Raw genomic sequence first — 23,777 nt, 5'->3', positions numbered from 1 at the left:
TCAGGACCAGACTTCAAACAGAAACTGCTGAGCTTCAGTTCATCTGCAAATTTGACACCATCAGCTCAGGATTAAACAAAGACTGTGAATGGCTATCCAACTACAGAAGCAGTTTCTCCTCCCTTGGTGTTCACACCTCAACTGCTAGAAGAGGGCCTCATCCTCCCTGATTGAACTAACCTCGTTATCTCTAGCCTGACTCACTCTTGCTTGCATATTTATACCTGCCTCTGGAAATTTCCACTAAATGCATCCGAAGAAGTGGGTATTCACCCATGAAAGCTCATGCTCCAATACATCTGTTAGTCTATAAGGTGCCACAGGACTCTTTGCTGCTTTTATTGTCTACAGAACCTCTCTTCCCCCAAGGGGCAGGAAATGCGATGTTTAAATGAAATCTTCAGACTGTCCGTGACTAGGAAACAGGGGCGGCTCTAGTTTTTTGGCCACCCCAAGCATGGCAGTCAGGCAGCCTTCGACGGCATGCCTGCGGGAGGTCCACCGGTCCCGCGGCTTTGGGGTACCCGCCGCCGAATTGCCGCTGAATCCGGGGGACCGACAGACCTCCTGCAGGCATGCCGCCGAAGACTGCCTGACTGCCGTCCTCATGGCAACCGGCAGGGCGCCCCCCGCGGCTTGCCGCCCCAGGCACGCGCTTGGAGCGCTGGTGCCTGGAGCCGCCGCTGCTAGGGAAGAGTCTCTCAGTTGCATCCGAAGAAGTGGGTTGTAGCCCACGAAAGCTTATGCTCTAATAAATTTGTTAGTCTCTAAGGTGCCACAAGTACTCCTGTTATTTTTGCGGATACAGACTAACACGGCTGCTACTCTGAAATCGGGATAGACCTTCTCTCTCCCTCTAACTCCAAAGAACCAGCCAGAAGATGACAAAGAAGGCTATGCCCTGTTTGCCTCTGCATGTGGATCGTTGTGCTCCAGGAGTTCATCAGGTTTTGGAGAGAGGTGAAAGTCAGAAAGAGCTCACTGTGTGACCCAGAGAGCTCTAAGCTCCGGGATCAAAACTTCTCGATCCCGCAAAGAAGTCATTCATATGTGTATAACAGAACTATACTATTGGTGTATATATCAGACACCTTTAATTTCACATCCTTTAGGAGTGACAGCCAAAAAAGACAAATGTGAAGGATTAAAAGCTGTATATTTGTCTGCCTTATGAATCAGATCTATGGCTCTCTATAGGTAAATAATCTGTCCAGTTTCTTCACTATAATGTCTCTTTCTGCTGTCAGCCCTAAAGGATGTGAAATTAAAGGTATCTGATATAGGCAAAGAAGGTACAGACCATATCTACTAAATACAGAAGAATTGTGAAGGAATTGCTTTTCTTTCTAAACCGACTGGTGCACTCTGCAGATGACATGAATTGTCTGGCACAAGAAGGAAAAGGACCACAGAGAGGTAAACGCAGCTAACTGGTAGAAAGAAATTGCGAAAAAATAGAGCAGGGAAGGGAGAAATTCCAATTAATTTTCTGGGTAATACACTAATTGTAAAGGGACTGTTGTCCCCTTACTAAAACTCAGTGGGGGGGTGATAAATGGGGAGCGGGGGAGCTCCCGTTTGTGGACACCCAGCCAGCCAGTTAGCTATAGAATCCCTCTTGGTGGTTGTTCTCTACTTGCTTTACCTGTGAAGGGTTAACAAGTTCACAGGTAAAAGGAAAGGAGTGGGCACCTGACCAAAAGAGCCAATGGGGGAGCTAGAACTTTTTAAAATTGAAACAAGACTCTCCTTTTGTTGTCTATTGTTGTTCTCCAGAGAGAGAGGACAGAGCAGAGACAGGGCTGAGACTATGTTGTAAAAAGCTTTTTGTCAGGTATGGAAATCATCAGATTATCCCTAAAACTCCTCATTTGAAACCCCAGATATGTAACTAGATCAGAAAATGTCTAGAAAGATGTCATTATCTCTGTTTATTTCTTATTGGCTTGTGGACTCCTCTGTGCTAACCCCAAATGCTTCTATTTTGCCTGTAACCTTTAAGCTGGACCCCAAGAAGGTTATTCTTGATGTTTTGTTTTTGTTAGTGGGTTTTTAAATCTAGCAAAAGCCGAAGTTCCAGATGTATTTTCTTTCTTTTTGTTTTTAATAAAATTTACCTTTTTTAAGAACAGGACTGGATTTTTGTGTCCTAAGAGGTTTGTGCATGTTGTTTAATTAGCTGGGGGCAACAGCTGATTTCCTTTGTTTTCTTTCTCAGCTCTTCCCGGGAGGGGGGGTGAAAGGGCTTGAGGGTACCCCACAGGAAGGAGTTCCCAAGTGCTCCTTCCTGGGTTCTCAAAAGGGGAGGAGGGTTGCATTTGGGTGGTGGCAGCATCTACCTGTCCAAGGTCAGAGAGAAGCTGTAACCTTGGGAGTTTAATACAAGCCTGGAGTGGCCAGTATTAATTTTTAGAATCCTTGCGGGCCCCCACCTTCTGCACTCGAAGTGCCAGAGTGGGGAATCAGCCTTGATGGGGGGAGGAGGGGGTTGGTTGCTAGCTCTCAGACCAAAAGGGTCGATGGGAAATCCGCACCCTGAGACTGACAGTCCCCAGGAACAATGGGGAGAGGTCAGCCTGACTGACAGGGTGGGCAGGCTAATGAGGGAGCCAGGAGGCCAGGGGCAGGGGTGCTCTCCTCCCAGAGTGGAGCCGAGCTAAGGAGAGAGCAGGGGCCCAAGTTGAGCTGCGGAGCAGGGCCGTGCCAGCCAGAGAGAACCAGAGAAGCAGCCCAGGGAGCAGGTCAGTGCTGGGAGCAGAGTCACGGAAGCAGCCCGGAGAGCAGACCTGTGCTGGGAGCAGAGCTGCAGCAACCAGAGCCAGAGGGGCCAGAGACGCAGCCCAGGGAGCTGGAGGCAGAGCAGCAGCAGCACTGAGGCAGAGTCAGGGTGGAGCTGGAGCAGTCCAGAGCTGGGTGCAGCGACCGGCTGGGGAAAGCGAGGGGGACCCTGGGCAGCAGGCCCAGCGCAGAGGCCTTGCAGACTTGGGGGGGATCGTAACCCTGACAGGGCGGGGGCTGACACTGGGGGGAAGGGTCCTGCCACCTAGACCCTGAGGGCGTGTGGCCACCACCAGAGCGAGTGTCCGACCCACAGCCTCCCTGCAGCACAGCCAGGGCCTGGGCAGGGGCCTGGGACGTGTGAGGAACAGACTGTGAACTGCCCTGACATTCCAGAGACGCTGGTTGTGACGTCCCCATGCCACAGAGCAGGGTGATGGGCTTTCCTTTAACCTTTCCCAGTTTTTCCTTATTTTTTTTAATTGATTGCTGTTTAATAAATTGTATTTGCTTAAACTGTGTGTAATGGTCAGTGGGTCAGGGAAGCGTCCAGAGTGGAAAGAGCACCTTGGAGTGGGGACACCCGAGCCCCTGCCCTAAGTGACCAGAACAAGGTTGGGGGTCGAGCCCCCCAGGAATCCTGGGCCCAGCCTTGTGGGGGTTACGAGGACTCTGCCACACAGGAGAGGGGAAAGGGAGCCCTCGAGGTCAGGCAGGCCTCTGGGTAAAGGGAGTGGGAGCGAGGACTCAGATCCTTTCGCCAGCCCATTTCACCGGGGTCGTGTATAAGCCAGGGAGGTTCCCCACAATAGCGAGATCATCCCCTGCTCACATAATACAACCCTTGAGAATGAAACATAAAAAGCCTCCCATAACAAAAGGATCAAAGGAGTCTGCTATACACCTGTGCCATCTACTGGATATCAACAGAAGGTAGTAGAAAAACGGAGAGATTAGTGACTTGTATCGTTCCTGTATATAGCTGCTGGGCCCCGACCCCGACACTGGCCTGTGTTCATCGCTTACTAGAGTGCACGTATAGTTTACACATGGTACAGGCTTCAAATATTTGATGTACATCAACTTGATCTATAAACCTACTGATTACAGACCCAAGTGATTCTTGTTGAATTAAAAACCCTATTGATTGGGCTAAGAGCAACCAAGTGTCCTGATTTGAAAAGTACTGTCAAAAATAGCACAGAAAGGAACCTAACATGAAAATTAGCAAATGAGTGCTCCCTGAACTCAGTAAAAGTACAGTGCTGGGCAATGTTGCCTAGTGGGTAAAGCAATGGACTGTGACTTGGGAGACATGGGCCACTGGCTTGCTGGGTGACTGTGAGACTGTGACTCCCCCATCGATAAAATAAGTATGATGATCCTGTGTCCTTTGTAAAGTGCTCTGAGACCTGCCAATGGAAGAGCTACTGTAGCTGTTCTTATTATTATGAAAAGTGGTTATCCCCGTTCAATCCCATCCCCGTATTGGCCATAGCGTACATCAAATTAGTAAATAGAGTTTGTTAAATTGCAGCTTGAAAATCTAACAGGCACCTTGGCAAATTAATTGACGCCCATTGACACTTATACTCTCCCACGGCTGGCCTGGCCCTGTAGGGATAACCAGAGTAAAAAGAACAACAAACACTTATCTTAGGGCTTGTTTACAAACAAACCGGCTCCAGAATAACTCAGAGTAACTCACAGCTTTTGTTCTTTTGGGGCAATTGTGCATGTGGCCATTCTTAGTTCAGCTGAAGAGTGTCTTACTTTGATTTAGTTTGTCAGTGGAAAAAAACCAAAAGATTTTAAATCTTATTTGCCCCCACTGACAAAACTAAATCCAAATAAGACACACACAGGTTGATCTAAGAGTGCGCACAGACAGAATCACACGAATATACAAAGGGGTGAATTACACCCCATTTCGTTATTTCCAGGCCAGTTTGCATGTAGACCCGCCCTCAGTCACTAAAGCCAGCGGATCGGACTCCAATATACATGAGGAGCAGGTCCGGGAGTAAGAAGAGTCCATTTTTATAGAGAGTCACTTTTCAGAGTACTGTACAAATCCATTTGGAAATGCTGCTCTGCGGGCACATTTAGCTAAAAGGGTCGCTGGCCACTGTGTATAATGGTATTCTCAGGGTAGCTACAGGTACAACGTATTTTGCTACTTGTCTTTGTCTTGCATGATCTTGATCACAGATTTCAGCAGCAACTCACCTGCTCTCTAGGTGAGCGAAGTCCAACAGGTTGAACTCTCGGCAGTCTTGGCTGTGGTAGATATTGTCCACATCCTAACAGACAGACAGGTCAGCACGTTAGCCCAGAGAAGTGCTGCAAGGCCGGATTACAGCGCAGCACCGAGCTGATCAGGACACATGCTGAGCGTCAGCTTTGAATGGTCTGCCAGGGGACAAGACCATCCACTGACCCTCCTGAGGGGGAAGCAGCCAGCAGTGAGAAGTTACAGCAGAGGAAGGGAAACCCACCCCTGATACACCCACTATTCCCGCCCACCCCCCTCCAACATAAAAAAGTCACAGATCAGCCACTTGCAGTCTGAAGGATGCACCTGCCACAGACCAACTGTGTCGAGCTGGCCAATGGGAGGGCAACTGACCTCTGCGAGGCTGGGCCCCTCTCTTTGTGGGCACCTGAGATCTCTGGGAGAAGATCTGGCAGCTGAGGGAGACCCGGGACAGGCCCTGATGTCAGGGCGTGAAGCTGTGTGGCCTTGGCCACAAAGAGGGAAGGCCTCAGACACTCGTCAAGGCCCGCCCGAGGCTTAGCCTGTGCCGTAAGCCTCCTGGGCTGAGGCAGGGGAAGGGCAGGAGTATGCCCAGTGACTGGGGGATTCATTTTAGGGACACGGCCTTGCCAAGGACTGGGCCCAGCCTTGTCCCCGCAGGGCATCGCTGCTCTGAAAGCTGCCTGGACTGGCTGGACGGAGGAGGAGGAGGACATGTCTCTGAAGAAGTTCCTAAAAAAGAGAGGCTGAAGCACAAGCCTGAGGACTCGTCACTGCTGCCTGCTGGCCTGGGATGGCTCCTCCACACTTCAACCGATCTCACAGCACTGGGACACTTTCCCCTCATAGTCAGCCTCAGTTTCCCTTTGTTCAATTTCACCCCAAAGGCTTGCAGCTGGCAACCTCTCCCCCGTTAGTCAGCATGTCATGAAATACACGCCTGTGGTGGAGTTCATTTAATCTCTCATCAAATCAACCCCTTCATCTGTTCTCTCATTTCGCGGAGCATCAGCTTGCCACTAGCTGGATGGCCCAAAGGAGCCTGAAAACGGACACAGCAAGCAAGGGGCAGCCTTCCCAGGACTGTACGGAAGAGGGCTGCCATCTCCCTCCCAGATGGAGAGCACGCAGCCCTGAACGCCATGCCACAGTTCTTTTAAAGCTGGGTCTAACCTGATTCTTCCTGATCACGCCTAGCTCTCTTTCCATGGACCGCCCTGCCCACGAGGATCTGTTCCATGTAATTCTCCCCCAGAACTATTATGATGCATACAGCCAGGAGGGACCATTAGATCATCTACTTGGACCGCCTGTGTAACACCCAGCTACCCCAGTATTGAGTCCTTGTGTTGGACTAAAGCACCTCTTCCAGAGAGGCGGCCAGCCTGGAACTGAAGACATCAAGACATGGAGAGTTCACCATATCCCTGGATAGTTTGTTCAACGATTAAAAATCTCTCTTGGTTTCAATCTCAATTGCCTATTTTCTTCCTGGATTTCGGAGCCCTTTGTATTATTGCTCTTTCCACATTGCTGTTTGCAACATCTTGAGTGGTAGGAAGGTACCGTGCTTCCAGACAGTTAATGAAGATGCTAAAAAGACGACCTCCCGTGGATCTCGGCACCATGTCATTAGGTACCTCCTCCCAGCTCCTTACACTGAATTTACTGTTCTTCAGCCAGTTCCCAATCCCCTGGACAGAGCTCACCTCACTTCAGAGGAAGTTACAGTATGTTCAGGAGGTTTCCTGAGATCCTCTCAAGTGCTGCTATACAGCATTTTCCTCTGCTTGGCTCCCTTTGCCCAGCTGTATCTCTCCAGTGCAAACAGTGGGACGTAATTTCCAATGCTGATTATTGAGTGACTGGTATTGCTGCTGACAACCACGCAAGCACACTCCATTACAAGCAAAGTCGGCAACATTTGCCTAAATTAAACAAAAACGGAACCCTCCCCCGCCAAAGGATGGCTTATAACCAACTGGAGAGACAGCAGGTACTGTTTCAGATAGGTACAAAACCCAGCTGATAACTCCCCTAATGTTATGTCCTTAAAATGACCTGTTGAAATTGCTTCCATACAAGCTTACCCACTGGATCTCCTCTCTGAAGGTGAAGCCGTTGTAGTCACATAAAGCAGCATATGTCTCTGAAAACCCACCTACAAATGGAAGATGATATTGACAGAAACGTTAGCAGCAGCACATGGAGGAAATGTAGAAAGAGAAAAAGGGACATTTGGGGAAGGATAGAAACTAATACAGTTTGGGATCCAGAAAAGAGAGGGCTAGAATGAAAAGTCCAATTAAACCCTCACTTCTCCCAGCGCTGTGCTGAATCATGGATTGGGTGCCTCTCTGTTTGGTACTGACTGACTCATTAATTACTTATCTTGAGTCCTTCTTTCATTGAGTTATCTAACCTCTTTTACTGGACCAAGACATTATTTATAATACACAAACTTCTCAGGCTAAAAGATCCTTTATTTAAATCAGAATGTTTTGATCACAGAATTCCATTTAAAAGTTTTTCTTATTGAAATTATAGAAAAAATATTGCAATATATATAAAAAAAGATTGCAAAGCTAAGCCCGGAAAAGTTAGGAACTGCATGGGCAACCTTAATGATGCCCCCTTGTGTGTAATCATGGTATAACCTTTAATTACACAGTCACATACTGTTTTTTCCACAGGAACCCTGCTTCAGACATGCAACTGACTTCAATGGGACTACTCATGGGAATCCAATACATATGGAAGTGTTTGTAGGACTGGTGCCAATGTCATGTAAATATTTTTCCCAGCTTATGACAATGGCCAGAGTGACTCCGAGTGGTCAGACTCCTGCCATGGTATGCACTGTGCCTAACGTGCAAATGGCTGCGGGCACCAGTGTTCGCTGCCACTTATTTTCTTCCTGATGAAAGTTAATTGCTAAACAGCAAAGGTGGATTTTTCCAAAAGCACTTCACATTGCCCTAGCCCTGCTTCCATTGAAGTCACCCGAGCTTTTGAAAACTCCACCCCAAGCTGCTAAGTCTCCCACCACTTGGTGTGTGAGGGCTCTTCACAGTGTTTTCGCTTTTCTGTGATGTATGTTCACAAAGCAAAGTCTGATTACCACACGGTCCTTGGTTATTCTGCAGCATTTCCTTCAGGGAGTCTGTTATTCTTTGAATTCTCTCGAACAAACTGGGGGGATAGTTTTTGAGCAGTTTTCTACGAAAAATAACCCATGGTTAAGTAAAGAAATGGGGTGGTAGGAAGAAAACATCCTCAATCCTACATATTGGCTTATATTGACTGGAAACAGGCGAGCTCACTCTATTAGGAACACTTCATATGAATTTACTTTGTAACCATCCATACCCTTTATGTGTTCTTTCTTATAATCCCTAGCTCTTATCTAGCACTTTTCCATTAGCAGATCGCAAAGCACTTTACAAGGGAGAGCCGTATCATTATCCCCATTTTACAGTTGGGGAAACTGAGGCACAGAGAGGTGAAGTGAGTTGCCCAAGGTCAACCAACAGGCCAGTGGTGGAGCCAGGAATAGAACCCAGTCCAGAGCTCCAGCCACTAGCCCAACTGCCTTTGTATTAAAGGGACATTGTAACACACATACATTTGGCCCCAAATTTAAATTCTGTACAGTAACTCCTCACTTAAAGTCGTCCCAGTTAATGATGTTTCATTGCTGATCAATTAGGGAACATGCTCATTTAAAGTTGCGCAATGCTCCCTTAGAACGTTGTTTGGCAGCCGCCCGCGTTGTCCACTGCTTGCAGAAAGAGCAGCCCATTGCAGCTAGCTGGTGGGGGCTTGGAACCAGGGTGGACCGGCAGCCCCCCTATCAGCTCCCCGCTCCCCTAAGTTCCCTGTGCGGCAGCTGCCCAGCAGGCTATAAATTGCTGGGCAGTTCAGCTGTCCCTCCCCCCACTGCCGTGTGCTGCTCCTGCCCTCTGCCGTGTGCTGCTCCCAGAAACATCCTGCTTGCTGTGCGGGGGAAGAGGGAAGAGGGGTGCTAATGTCAGGGTGTCCCCATCCCCCCACTCCTGCCTCCCGCTCCTGTACCTCATCTCCACAGAGCAGGGGGGGAACAGGACAGGGCTCAGGACGGAGGGAGCTTGCTGGCAGCAGCTGCTGTCTCAACTTGCTGATCTACTTAAAAGGGCAGTGTACTTACAGTGCGGTCAGCGTACTTAAAGGGGCAATGCACATCTCTCTCTCTCTCACACACACACACACACATACACGGTGTATGTCTCTGTCTTTCTCAGCCATGCTGTCTCCCCTCCCTCCATTCGTGCTGCCTTGTAGAGTGTGAGGCTACATGCACAACAATGTGTTAACCCTTGAGGGCTCAGCCGAGTGCTAGTTCATCATTTAGCAGTAAGGCATTCCCTGGGAAATATCCCACCCTCTTCCACCTCTGACTCCACCACCTCAACCAAGCTTCACAATCATCATTGCTGTGTACAGTATTAAATTGTTTGTTTAAAACATATACTGTGTATCTGTGTATATACAAATATAGTCTTTTGTCTAGCGAAAAAAAATTCCCTGGAACCTAACCCTCCCTATTTACATTAATCCTTATGGGGAAATTGGATTCGCTTAACATCGTTTCGTTTAAAGTAGCATTTTTCAGGAACGTTAAGCGAGGAGTTACTGTACACGCAAAATGACAAGGATATAAGGTCAGGGAGCTCTAGGAGGTCTCGACAGAGCTCTGCCAGCGACAAGGCAGTCTGGCCCGTTATAACCATTAAGCAAACGTTTCAGGAACAGCCTTACCCGGGGAAAGAGTCTGGAAAGACCTTCTTAAGCGACATGATGATATGGCTGACCACCTGCTCCAAGTCGTCCAGTGACACGAGCTGGAAGGCGTAAGAGGCTGTATCTGTATCTATGACAACCTGAGGAGATGAGACAAATGACATTTGAGGCAGCAAACAGAGAATACATTTAATAAAACCCCTCAGATGCTACCACAAAGGGAGCAAACGAGCGAAGCCGTGCGCTAAGATGGCGAGCTCTCGCCACGCTAAATATCCTTAGCATTATTGCTTATAATTCTCAGACAAAGACTAAGTTTCAATAGAGCTAAGCTTGAGAAAAACGTATCAGCAATTTGGCATAGAATATACCTCTACCCCGATATAACGCTGTCCTCGGGAGCCAAAAAATCTTACCGCTTTATAGGTGAAACCGCGTTATATTGAACTTGATTTGATCCACCGGAGTGTGCATACACACACACCTCCCTGGAGTGCTGCTTTACCATGTTATATCTGAATTCGTGTTATATCGGGTCGCGTTATATCGGGGTAGAGGTGTATGTTACAGGTACTGTACGTGCGCCAAAACCGAAGTATTATAAACCCAGGAAATCCAAAGTTAAGGCTAAACTTAAAAGAAATGCAAACCAGATAAGGGATGGAAATGTGCAATTGTGGCACCCAAACAACCTTAACTCTGCCCTGCCGTGACACCTTACAATAACTATTGGTTTGTGGTTCCAGATAAAATTGATTTTAAGACACATCTGATTTGATTTTCCCTCTCTTGGCATCACTACCTGCAGTCAGTGTTAGCCTGTTACCAAGAGCATTCGGGTTAAAGAAAAAGGTCAGGTACAGGGTGCCACATTTATGAAAGGATCCATTTTAGATTACATTTTAACTCCTGACCTAATTAATGGATTCACTAAATTCTGAGAAAATTAATTCCATTCTCAACGAGCCAGTGCTGTAATTTTGACGAGGATTTTTCATACATAACAAACTGGCTGAATCCTGGCTTTCAGTGGAGAACTCAACTCAGTCTCCATAATAAACTTTCAGAAATAAACTAGTAGCCGTATCGTCAGGAAATAAACAACTAAATCATCCTTATGCTACAGCAGTCTGGCAAATTTCTCATGAAAACATACAAATCCAGGCATAAAAATCTTCTCATTCTGCCCCCATCCCTTGCCACGATAATAAAGAAAACAATTAATCATGCTTTATTGGCCCATCAAAATAACTCACTGGCCCCGCAGGGCAGGAGGATTTTACAAGACTGCACTAAATCAAATAAATTTACCTCTTGCTGCTCTCTGCAGCTCCAGCCCCTCACCCACAGGAGCAAACCCCCAAGGCAGGGGAAGTGCCTGGAGAATCCCCTGGAAAATTTAACCCCAGGAAGCCAGGAGCAAATTGCCCAAGCCAGACTTCCTGTAGCGAATCTGTTTCAGATGATTATTAGCTACATGAAAAATAAAGGAATACTTTGCATTTAATCTGGAAAAGCACAATTCTCCTAGGCCAGCCTTGCCAAAGTCTAGCTGCTCTGAGGACACACATTTCTGACAGACGACTACAATATTTGTTCTTCACATGTCATCACGGCAAGCATGACGAGTATTTTACGCCTGGCAAATTCTCACAATAGCTTTGTAAGACAAATCAATTGCTATTTCTCTGGGGGGGTCACCAGGGGCAATAGGCCAATAGCAGAGGGTGCAGAGGCTTTGAACTCTGAGATTGCACCTGAATTTTGTCCAGTAAATTCTTCGTTTTCTAAAGCCCGACAGGACCATTAGATCAACTAGTTTGACCCCTTGTGTTACAGGCCCCAAAATGTCACCCATTTACTCCTGACCGAGTCCAATAACTCGTGTTTGACTAACGTACCTCTTCTAGTTCTAATATACATTTCCAGTCCACCCAAGTCCGTCCTTCTTTTACTCCTGTTACCGTCCTTTGCAAATCCTCTCTAGCAATGTCTTTGTTAATAATAAGTGTGATACTTGTAATAGACTTTCCATTTCCCACTCCACAAACAAGGTTCTAGTGAAACACATAACCTGATTGCTGAAGGGACTGCCTGCGTAACTCCCAACAAACAGCAGCAACTTCTAAACTATGGTTATCCACAGCCACAGCCAGGGCCATCCCTAGCCATTTGGGTGCCCTAGGCAGCCCCCCCACGGGGAGCTGTGTGGGGCCCCAGGCCCCCCCCCCAGTCTGGGAGGCAGGAGCTAAGGGGGGGTGACTTTTGGGGGCCCCACAGGCCCAAAGTGGCCCAGAGGATTAGCAGGGGGCCGGGAGCAGCCCGCTCCACTTCCCTCGCCCTGGCCCCAGCCGTGTCACTCGGGGGAGGGGGCTTGGGGGAAGGGATCCCCCCTGCACTCACTGGCAGCGGTGGGAAGTGGAGCAGCCCGGCCCCAGCCTGCTCTACTCCACCAGCTCCCAGCCGCGACACTCCGCTTCCCGCCACCGGTGAGAGCCGGGGCGGTCCTTTCCCCAACCCAAGCGACATAGCTGGGGCCGGGGCAAGGGAAGCGGAGCAGGCTGGGGCTGTGTCGCTCCGCTTCCTGCCGCCAGTGAGTACGGGGGGCGATCCTTTCCACGCACTCACCGGTGGCGGGAAGTGGAGCGCCACGGCTGGGAGGTGGCGGAGTAGAGCGGGCTGGGGCTGCGTGGCTCCGCTTCCCGCCGCTGCCGGTAAGTGCGGGGTCGCTGGGGGAAGAGGTGGAATGGGGGCAGGCCAGGGGCGGAGCAGGGGGGAAGGGTCAGAGGCAGGGCGGAGGGAGTTGTCCGGGGCCCCACGCCCCCCTAGGGGCAGCCCTGCCCCTTGCAAGGGGGGCCGGTCGAGGGATAGGACTGGTCACGGGGGCTGGGGCTGCCGCGTATGCAGCACGCAGCTGCCTAGGACACCATGAAATTTGGGGCAATTTGGTGCCCCAATTTTCATGGTCCCCTACGCAGCTGCATATGCTGTGTATGCCTAGGGATGGCCCTGGCCACAGCAACATCTACATCAATTATACAAATAGCAAACTGTGCTGGCTAACAGCAGCTGCAGTCTGATGAGGGCTTCATTCAAAGTATTCAGAATGGTGTTTTCTTATGTTGCCTGTTTTACAGGTCAGGCAACGTTCAGGTTTGCCAGATACATAATCTCCTCTGTAAGAGGTTTTACCAGGTTTTAACACACCCTCCAGCTACATGTGTATTGGCCTGGGTAATCTAGACGCACTTGATACACACCAAGGCCCTGAAATGCAGAAGAGGCTGTGGACACGAGAAAAGATAATGACGTTGTGAACTCTCTTATTTTCCTGCCAAACATTTTACACTGCCATGACCTGCAACATGCACAAACCCCTTTTGTTCTACAGAAGTCAGAGGTACAAATGGAGCTGCAGCTTTTCCAGTCCCACTGGAAAGTAGCGTCACTCGAGGCAAACAAAGCCAGCCCTCTCCCTCGCAGGTCTGTTTGGAGAGATTCTAGATTTAGTTGGGCTGTACCCCGGCTCCTAGAGGCAACGGTACTGGGAAATATAAGGACAGCATTTCAGTAAGGGGCTTCGTTTGCCAGCCAATAAATAGGAATGAACATTTAGCCTAGATCTTAGAGCTCAGTAAATGTCACCACAACAGAGTCACAGAGAGGCAGGAGACTACCCACGGCGTCACAGTTGGCAAGAGACCCCAAGCCCACCCCAGCACTGCTGTCTCTGTGTTCTGCATTTGTCCAGCACCTGGCACCATGGGGTCCTGCCTCCCCAGCACTGAAGGCAGGCTAGGCTTCCAAGGGCTGCTCGTGGGCAGGGACTGGCTCCTTTTGCAGCAGTGGGGAGAACGCTCTATCGGGATGGATGTTTGCACCTTCCCATCCCTGGCTCTAGGGCACTACTCAACTCACAGCGCCCTGGGACTGCAGGGGAGGGGCTGGCCTGTGCAGATTCAGCTCCCTCCCGTGGGGAGGGCACCAAGCCAGCTCCAGAGCTCCCCCTCTGCAGCAGCACCTCCCACCTGCCCAGGCTTGGGGCTTCCCCAGGAGGTCCCTGCCAGGCCAGGGTCTCTGGGGATGTCCCCATAAGAATGGATGGGGGCGGTTCCAACAGGATTGGGTGCAGGAGAGTATCCTGGGGCTGTCCCGATGGGGGTGGGTGTCCCAATAGGGTGGATGGGGGAGGGCTGTCCTGACAGAGGGGTGGATGGGCTGTCACTGGGGGTCCTGAGCGGTGGCTCCCTGGCTGCACTCACCAGGCTGGGCTCCTGGATCGTGATCTCTCTCACCTCCAGGAAGCTGAAGCTGCTCCACACCTGAGGAAAAAAGGGTCAGACCATGGCCAGCCCCGTGCCCAGCCCCAACATGGGCTGTGACCCCCACGGGCCGCCGGGGGCCAAGTGTGGCACAGCACCCCTGCTGCCCGACCTGCCGGAGCCCAGCCCAGGCCTGCCCCGGCCAGCAGCGGGACATGAGCTACCCAGGCTGAGCTGTCCTCCCCCCCAGCCCTAAATCCATCCCAGCACCAGCCCGCTTCCCCGATTGGACCCCCACACACACCCTGACTCCCAACCCCAGCCTGATCCCCCTCCCAGCCCAAGCCTCCCAGTCACCTCAAACTGAACATCTAAGTCCCAGCCTGCGCTCCCCTCCCCCAGACAGCACGGAGCCAGTCTCTCATGCAGAGGCACCCACCAATCCAGCTGCAGCTGATGGGCATGGTGGGTGCACTACACCCCTGGGTGTTAGTGTCCATGCCCCACCTTCCCTCTGAGACACCCCAACAATGCTGAGCCCCTTCTGCCCCCCCCCCCCCCCCCCCCCCCCCCCCCCCCGGCCTTTGTGCCCCATCACAGCGAGAGGGCCAGAGACGATGGAAAGGGGCCTCCGGAGCACACGCCAGCCAGGAGCGGCTCTCCGCCCTCACACACACTTTGACAGCGTTGCCCGTCACTGGCCAGTGAGCTGACCAGGGTGGTTCACACCGCTCAGAGCTATCGCGCAGGCTGCAGCCATTTGCTTTCCATTGTGCTCCCTGCTCCGCTTCCTCTGCGGGGGAAGGCGATGGAGATTTCAGTGGGAGTGTGGGAAATCGGAAAGTTTAAAAAAGAAACTCGAGACAAACCCTTCTTCAGCCCCTCCCCGCACACAACGCTCCCCGGGCCTCTGTGTGTGCGTTGTGCTCCAGGCACCTGGCCCCAGCTCCCGTCCATGTGGACACAGGGGGTCGTGTTTGCACGCCCCATGCACATACGAGTTTACCCTGAGTGCTCACAGATGCACCACCTGGCCAGGGCCCCCTTGTTTATACCCAGCTGCAGCTCCGCAGGCACTTCCTCCTTGGGTTATTTCGCTTGACAGACAGCTAACTTTGCCGAGTTGCTCACTGCCTGACTGTTAGCATTTGTCAGGCTGACAAGGAGAGTGACCACCTCCATGTGAGGCCTAGAGCAGCTTCCCCTGCTGCCCCGCTCCTCCCTTTTAGCTGGAAGGATGCTGGGGGCTCAATGGAGCTTTCACTGGGAAACACTTATTGTGCTAGTGCGGCTGAAAGGGCGAGGCCGGGGTCTAAATCCTTGGACTTTCCTACTGGGAACTTGCCCTCGGGACTGACGCAGCAGAGCTCAGGAATGCCAGGCAAGTCCTGGAGCAGTCAGCTCTACGCAAAGACTGGGATCTGCAAGGGGCTGGAGTTTATGGGAGGGACGAGGGGGGATGCTGGTTCTGGGAAGGGGCGAGGGATGAAGGGTGTTCTCGGGGGGCCAGGAGCAGGCTTCAGTGTGGGTTTGGCCCAGCTGAGCAACGAGGGTGACATTTTTCCAGCCCACAATGCATTGCAAGATCAGCGATGTCACCCGTGCTCCTGGGCAAAGCTCAGCCCTTGGGGGCTTTTATGAGAAGCCTGCCTGGCTACACAGGTAACGGGCTTGTGCGAAGCTCCCAGTGACTTCAACAGGCCCAGGCCAAAGCCCTTTGACACAATAACTCTTGCTACCAGCTTCCCGTGACCACTCATAACGTCTCTAGTGGGGTCTCACGGGGCTGGTCTGGGGGCTGGTACTCGTCAGTATTTTCATTAATGACTTGGATAGCAGAGTGGAGAATAAGCTTTTCACATGAGCAGATGACACCAAGCTGGGAGGGGTTACACGCACTCTGGAGGACAGGATTCGAATTCAAAATGACCTTGACAAGCTGGAGAATTGGTGTGAAATCAGTAAGATGAAATGCAAGACAGACAAGGGCAAATCAAAGGCACAACTACAAACTGGGGGGGCCGTACTGCAGAAGGATCTGGGGGTTCTAGTGGCTCACAAATGGAATATGAGCCAGCAGTGCACTGCAGCTGTGAAAGAGGCAAATGTCATGCTGGGGTGTATTAACAGCAGTGTTGTACGAGACACGGGAGGTAACTGTCCCGCGCTACGCGGCGCTGGTGAGGTCCAGCTGGAGTCCTGTGTCCAGTTCTGGGCACCCCACCTTAGAACGATGTGGACAAATTGGAGAGTCCAGAAGAGAGCAACAAAAATGACCCCCCAAAAATAGAAAACCTGACCTGTGAGGAAAGGTTAAAAAAACAGGGCATGTTTAGTTCTGGGAAGAGACAACTGAGGCCCGGGGATCTGAGAACAGTCATCAGCTATGTTCAGGGCTGTTATAAAGAGCCTGGTGATCAACTGTTCTCTGGGGCCACTGACAAGATGCAGTAGGCTTAATCTGCAGCAAGGGAGATGTAGATCAGATATTAGGAAAAACTGTGCAAGTCTAAGGGTAGTTTAGCTCTGGAACAGGCTTCCAAGGAAGGTTGTGGAATCTCCGTCACTAGATGGTTTTGAGAACAGGCTGGACAAACCCCTATCGGGGCTGGGCTGGTCTAGGTTTCACTTCCAGCCCCACATTTCTGACACTCTGTAATGGGGTTGTTAATGCCCGTGCCTTTGAAGGGTGACAGCAAATTCACATTGGCACCCGTTCGCTCTCATCCACTGCTAGAGGGTGAGAGGCTCTGGCACTCTAGCCACAAGGAGACAGAGCAACAAGGGGGAGCGGCGATCCCCAACACAGGCCCAGGATTGGAACCCAAGGCTGGCAGCATGGACAGGAGCTAAATAAGAACACTCGCTAGTTGGCCTAGGGACCGGGGACTGTCTCCCTAGGGATCATACATCCGTAGGATGGGAAAGGCCTCCAGCGCCCTGCCATCACAGGCGACATAACCCTGTTTAGCTTATAACGGGCTTTTCTATCTAGCAGAGACAGGTCTCATAGGAGCCACGGGATGGAAGCCAGACAAATTCAGACTGGAAGGAAGGTGTAAATGCATAACAGGAAGGGTAATTAACCATGGCGACAACTCTTCAAGGGCCATGGCGGACCAAGATGGGATGTTTCTCTGAAAGCTCTGCGCTGGGGGTTATTGTGGGCAGGTCTCTGGCCTGGGCTGTCCAGCAGGTCAGACCAGATGATCACAGTGGTCCCTTCTGGCCTTGGACTCTGCTCAGCCCAGAGAAGGGATGTGTGCCACCCTGAGCAAGGGCCAGGGAAGAGCCTGCGATGGAGGAGAGAAAACGCCGGAGGGGAAAGGAGCGAAGAGGAGAGTCCAAAGAGTCCTGCCGAAGGCCCAGGGGGCAGGTGGACAACACAAAGAGGGGAGTGGGTGGGGAGAGGAAACAGCAAGTTAAGCTACAGCAAGTTTGCGTAATATACCTGCGGTGCTACTGACCGTCCCACCCTCCCCAGCACCAGTGGCAAGAGCCCCGCCTAACGCGCCAGAGCGGGGCTCCACGTGGCCATTCAGCCGGGCGCTGGGAGGGGCGAGGGACTCAGCCCAGGGACCTGGGTCCGAGACAGAAAGGGTTCTGCAGGGAATTGCTAGGAACAGCCCAGCTGAGACCAAGGCTGATGTTGTGTTACTCCTAACAAAGCTCAGCCCCGGGGGAGGGAGTTTGGACTAGACACTGACTGCATGTTCCAGGTGCCTTCTCACCACACTCGGCCTGTGGGATTGAATGCTGGCTGGGCTGTAGCTTGGAAAATCAGTACCTGGGCAGTTTCCTAGCTTTGGAAGAGGTTACCTGTCTTCCCCCCTCCCCCCATGGCCCCACCCTCCCCCACACTAGAGATCTCCTTCCATCCATTTTGCTTTTAAAGGTCGTATGCCAGGTACATGAAAAGCTTAATGCCCCTGGGAAAAGTGCAGCTCACGTCAGCCCCCAAACTTGGGTCCCGCACAGAGAAGGCACTTACCCTGCCTGGGAGCAGCACCTGCAGCACATACGCCCTCCAGGGGGTTAAAACCTGCACAGGGGGGAATCAGAGTCACGGCTGTGATTATCGAGAGGGTAAGTGCTGTGCATTTATACACCCTACGAACACTGGAGCAGGAGTTCAGGGCGCATAAGTGTTTCCATTCTAACCCCCTGCTTGGACATTTTTACCTTAGAGGGTAAAATTTACGAGTGGTACATGACATCATGAAATCTGTGGGCACGTAATTAACCTGCAGAGCTGCCACCCATCTGCGCGTCCAGCACATGTCAGAGACCCAAGCCTGGGAATTCTAGGCTCAGACCCAGAACAATGGGATGAAATTCCTGAGTTACCAGAACGTACCAAGATGTCGTCTTCAGACTTGGATTTGACCTGCAGCTGGACAGGCTTCACCAGGATGATTTCCTTTGACCCCAGCAAGGCGGTGATGCTGTCTGAAAAGACAACACCCAATCAAACAAGCTGGCAGAGATGGGGAGGCTGATCAGTGGCCCATGTGAAAGAACTTGGGGTCTCCCAAAAGCACCCTGTGAGATGCCGTCCACATCGCAGCCAGCACCAGCTAACCCCTGCTTTTCATTCTCGGCAGTCTGGCCAGCAGCTGAATTCCCCATGCCCCACTACCGGCGGCTCATGAAGGGGGAAACAGGAGGATAACACCTGGGGTGCTGGTAAGAGAGACTGGAGTGAGATTTTCAAAGCAGTCTAGGGGACTTAGACACACTGATTTTAATGGATCTCAATCCCCTAAACCATTGTATCAATCTCAACCCTTTCTTCATGTCCTGCTGCCAGTCACATGGCATGGAAATACATTAATTCCCTTGTCACATGGCAGCGGCTGGTATCCATTGATAGCAGTGACTGTGGTTACATCTTACCCTCCAAAGCCAAAAATAACCACCACAAATGTGTGCAGCCTGCTGATGATACACCAGTGGAGATGTCCAGAATAGGGTCTGGGGAGATGGTCTGACCAAGGACACACGAGACGATCATTCTGCCTCTTCTTGGACATCTATTAATAGCCTTCCAGCACTGACCCTCGAGGATTTCTGATCACACGCCCACTTCTTGTTTTCAAACGCGTGGAGATCTCAGGACTTGTCTACACAGGACATTAGCGTATGGCAAGCCCTGGTGAAGATCTACAGAGCAATAGCTTGTCATGGAGTAACGTCCCACATGGCCATTGCTGTGTGTCCACATGCACTACAGAACAGTTAGTGCATTGTAACAGTGTCCACACAGCAAGCTGCTGCTCTGTAGTCACTCCCTGGCTTGCCAGGAGCTAACGCCCTGCGTAGACAGCCCCTCAGGCTCACTCTTCATCTCAGACTCTTGCCATAAATGTGCCTCTGTGAGGATTTTTCTTTCACCCCCAAAAGCTTTTCCCTTGCTGGTCACCCTAGTGCCATTTTGGATACTGTCATTGTAACACGGCAGGGATGCATTTGCTTAGATATGTTGCCTGAGGACCCCTGACTCTCCTGGGGTCTTTGAGGCCTCCTTGTCTGGGGGCTATTTGTGAAATTGTTTCCACCTTTCTTGTATCCAGTCAAACTCCTTCACCCCTGTATGTCCTTTGTAAGGAATCTTGCTCAGACCAACCTGGAGTTTGCTCCCGTCCAGTGTGAAGCCCTTTTCTTTGTCACTGCAGATCACAACACAGTCTCTCATTGTGATGCCTGATCATTTTTGCCCCAAATTGCTAAATCCTTAACAATTAGACCCAAAGGGAGGTCACTACATCTACCGGAAGAGACATTGGAGGTGCAGAGTTTTGAGCTGTCCGTCTGGTCAGACCTTGGCTTACATCACAAACAGAAAATGTTCTTGCGTAGACACATCTTCCTGAACCGATTGGCTGCGCTCACATGAAACTCGATTGATCACCGTGACCCTGCTATTACCATAGTGTCTGAATTAGCTTCTCCCCAGACGTGGGGGTCTGGGGAGAAGAGATCTCACCTCTCTGAGACCCTGGGCTTCTCTGGATCCTCCTTCCAGCCTTCCCCACTCTCTCTTAACTGTCCTCAGCTGACGAGCTGAATCACCTTGCTAATTGTTTGATCATCCAGTCCTGGACTAGCCCACACGGGGATGCTTGCAAAGTGGGAGGGATAGCTCAACGGTTTGAGCATTGGCCTGCTAAACCCAGGATTGTGAGTTCAATCCTTGAGGGGGCCATTTTGGGAATGGGGTAAAAATCTGTCTGGGGATTGGTCCTGCTTTGAGCAGGGGTTGGACTAGATGACCTCCTGAGGTCCCTTCCAACCCTGATATTCTATGATTCTATGCACAGATTGCTTACTCAGCCTGAGCTTGTCATACACCACAAATAAGACAGCTGGTTGACAGGCCAGAGTTACACGATGTAGCTGGTTTACAGGTCTGTAATTTAACTGTCAACAAACAGTGTGCAGTCCTCTTCTCCCGCTCCCACCAGAAGGCAGTGTAGCTCGCCAAGGCCTGTCACATGGAGCGGTGGAGAGGGATTTCATCCTGGCTGATTTCTCTTCGCCAGGAAAATTTGGAAGGGCTGCAGCTATGACAGCCGCCATCTTGGCCAACACCAGAGATTGAACCAGGAGCCTCCACCCACATCCACGGGCTGAGCTAGAGAGCCAGGCTCCCCACCTGGGGGCTGCACAGACACATCCTCCGTGGACCCAGCCCAGAGGGGGACCCATTGCACCCCTGCCTCCAGTGGCAGGAGCGGACATCAGACCTGGCTCTGTTCACAAAGTGTTTTGTTCTGGTCTGGCTGGCTGGTTTTAGGTACGTGGCTTGGTGGCTGTGGGGATGTGGAGTTCAAGCTCCTTGCTTCTGGGGGAGAACATGTCTCTGCTGGTCTAAGCTATGGCTCCTACGGCTACTGCAGTGGCATGAATGTCTGCGACCTTGGCCTTTGTCTGTGCAACTCCGAAACCCCGTGTGTGTGTGTGTGGGGGGGTGCTTTGTAGCTTCTGTTATCCGAGCACATTGTACAGAGCCCTCCTGCCAGGGGCTCTGTGTGTGCCCTCCTTTCCCCCTCCCCCATACCACGCTGCCCTATTCTCCCCCTATATCCCCTCCACCACATGCCCTCTATGCCCCCCCATGCCCGGGGCTGGGTGTGTCCCCATTCCACCTTTCCCCCATGCCAGGGGCTGTGTCCCCCAAGGCCTGTCCCCCATTCTCCCCCCTGCATACAAAGGGCTCTGTGTGTCTCCCCAATCCCCCTTCCCCACAGCTCAGGGTTCTGTCACCCTCCTCACCATTCAGAATTCTTTTCTGTCTGCCAGGGAGATTAGAGTGTCAGTCTTTTTAAGGTGAACAGGAGCTGGGAGTCTGTAACTTACCAGGAAGGTGCTAATGGCTGCCATCAACTAACTCTTTGATCTGCACCCAATTACCCAGGGGGCAGCAGCAGCAGGGTCTGCTACCTAGTGAGGAGGGCTTTAAACTAGGCTCATCGGGGGAAGGAGACCAAAGCCCTGAGGTAAGTGGGGAAATGGGATCCTGGGAGGAAGCACAAGCAGGAGAGCGCAAGAGGGGAGGACTCCTGTCTCATACTGAGAGAAAGGGACGATCCATGAGTTATCTTAAGTGCCTATACACAAATGCAAGAAGCCTGGGAAACAAGCAGGGAGAACTGGAAGTCCTGGCACAGTCAGGGAACTATGATGCGATTGGAATAACAGAGACTTGGTGGGATAACTCACATGACTGGAGTACTGTCATGGATGGATATAAACTGTTCAGGAAGGACAGGCAGGGTAGAAAAGGTGGGGGAGTTGCGTTGTATGTAAGAGAGGAGTATGACTGCTCAGAGCTCCGGTATGAAACTGCAGAAAAACCTGAGTGTCTCTGGATAAAGTTGAGAAGTGTGAGCAACAAGGGTGATGTTGTGGTTGGAGTCTGCTATAGACCACCAGACCAGGGGGATGAGGTGGACGAGGCTTTCTTCCGGCAACTAGCACAAGTTACTAGATCGCAGGCCCTGGTTCTCATGGGAGACTTTAATCACCCTGATATCTGCTGGGAGAGCAATACAGCGGTGCACAGACAATCCAGGAAGTTTTTGGAAAGTGTAGGGGACAATTTCCTGGTGAAAGTGCTGGAGGAACCAACTAGGGGCAGAGCTCTTCTTGACCTGCTGCTCACAAGGGAAGAATGAGTAGGGGAAGCAAAAGTGGATGGGAACCTGGGAGGCAGTGACCATGAGATGGTCGAGTTCAGGATCCTGACACAAGGAAGAAAGGAGAGCAGCAGAATACGGACCCTGGACTTCAGAAAAGCAGACTTTGACTCTCTCAGGGAACAAATGGGCAGGATCCCCTGGGAGAATAACATGAAGGGCAAAGGGGTCCAGGAGAGCTGGCTGTATTTGAAAGAATCCTTATTGCGGTTGCAGGAACAAATCATTCCGATGTGTAGAAAGAATAGTAAATATGGCAGGCGACCAGCTTGGCTAAATAGTAAAATTCTTGCTGATCTTAAACGCAAAAAAGAAGCTTACAAGAAGTGGAAGATTGGACAAATGACCAGGGAGGAGTATAAAAATATTGCTCAGGCATGCAGGAGTGAAATCAGGAAGGCCAAATCACACTTGGAGTTGCAGCTAGCAAGGGATGTTAAGAGTAACAAGAAGGGTTTCTACAGGTATGTTAGCAACAAGAAGGTGGTCAGGGAAAGTGTGGGCCCCTTACTGAATGAGGGAGGCAACCTAGTGACAGAGGATGTGGAAAAAGCTAATGTACTCAATGCTTTTTTTGCCTCTGTCTTCACAAACAAGGTCAGCTCCCAGACTGCTGGACTGGGCAGCACAGCATGGGGAGCAGGTGACCAGCCCTCCGTGGAGAAAGAAGTGGTTCGGGATTATTTAGAAAAACTGAATGAGCACAAATCCATGGGGCCGGATGCACTGCATCCGAGGGTGCTAAAGGAGTTGGCAGATGTGATTGCGGAGCCATTGGCCATCATCTTTGAAAGCTCATGGCGATCGGGGGAGGTCCCGGATGACTGGAAAAAGGCTAATGTAGTGCCCATCTTTAAAAAAGGGAAGAAGGAGGATCCGGGGAACTACAGGCCAGTCAGCCTCACCTCAGTCCCTGGAAAAATCATGGAGCAGGTCCTCAAGGAATCAATTATGAAGCACTTAGAGGAGAGGCAAGTGATCAGGACAGTCAGCATGGATTCACCAAGGGGAAGTCATGCCTGACTAACCTAATTGCCTTCTATGAGGAGATAACTGGCTCTGTGGATGAGGGGAAAGCAGTGGATGTGTTATTCCTTGACTTTAGCAAAGCTTTTGATACGGTCTCCCACAGTATTCTTGCCGCCAAGTTAAAGAAGTATGGGCTGGATGAATGGACTGTAAGGTGGATAGATAGCTGGCTAGATCGTCGGGCTCAACGGGTAGTGATCAATGGCTCCATGTCTAGTTGGCAGCCAGTTTCAAGCAGAGTGCCCCAAGGGTCGGTCCTGGGGCCGGTTTTGTTTAATATCTTCATTAATGATCTGGAGGATGGTGTGGACTGCACTCTCAGCAAGTTTGCAGATGACACTAAACTGGGAGGCGTGATAGATACACTGGAGGGTAGGAATCAGATACAGAGGGACCTAGACAAATTAGAGGATTGGTCTAAAAGAAACCTGATGAGGTTCAACAAGGACAAGTGCAGAGTCCTGCACTTAGGAC

The 23,777-nt window shown here is 51.0% G+C and overlaps 1 protein-coding gene across 1 annotated transcript in view; it reads right to left on the bottom strand.

The window, feature by feature from the left end:
- Positions 1-23,777, bottom strand: part of LOC113406969 (capping protein, Arp2/3 and myosin-I linker protein 2-like) — a 105,478-nt gene that overhangs the window by 80,670 nt on the left and 1,031 nt on the right. The window contains 7 exon segments of the mRNA XM_026653895.1: positions 4,988-5,081; positions 7,126-7,196; positions 8,157-8,254; positions 9,833-9,954; positions 14,077-14,136; positions 18,068-18,118; positions 18,434-18,525. Of these exon segments, the coding sequence (XP_026509680.1) occupies positions 4,988-5,081; positions 7,126-7,196; positions 8,157-8,254; positions 9,833-9,954; positions 14,077-14,136; positions 18,068-18,118; positions 18,434-18,525 (588 nt within the window).

This window comes from Terrapene carolina, unplaced genomic scaffold (genome assembly GCF_002925995.2).
Source record: "Terrapene carolina triunguis isolate 2854851 unplaced genomic scaffold, T_m_triunguis-2.0 Scaffold168, whole genome shotgun sequence".
Taxonomy (NCBI): Eukaryota; Metazoa; Chordata; order Testudines; family Emydidae; genus Terrapene; species Terrapene triunguis.
The sequence above is the reverse complement of the archived record's forward strand: the minus strand, read 5'-3'. Positions and strand labels throughout refer to the sequence as shown.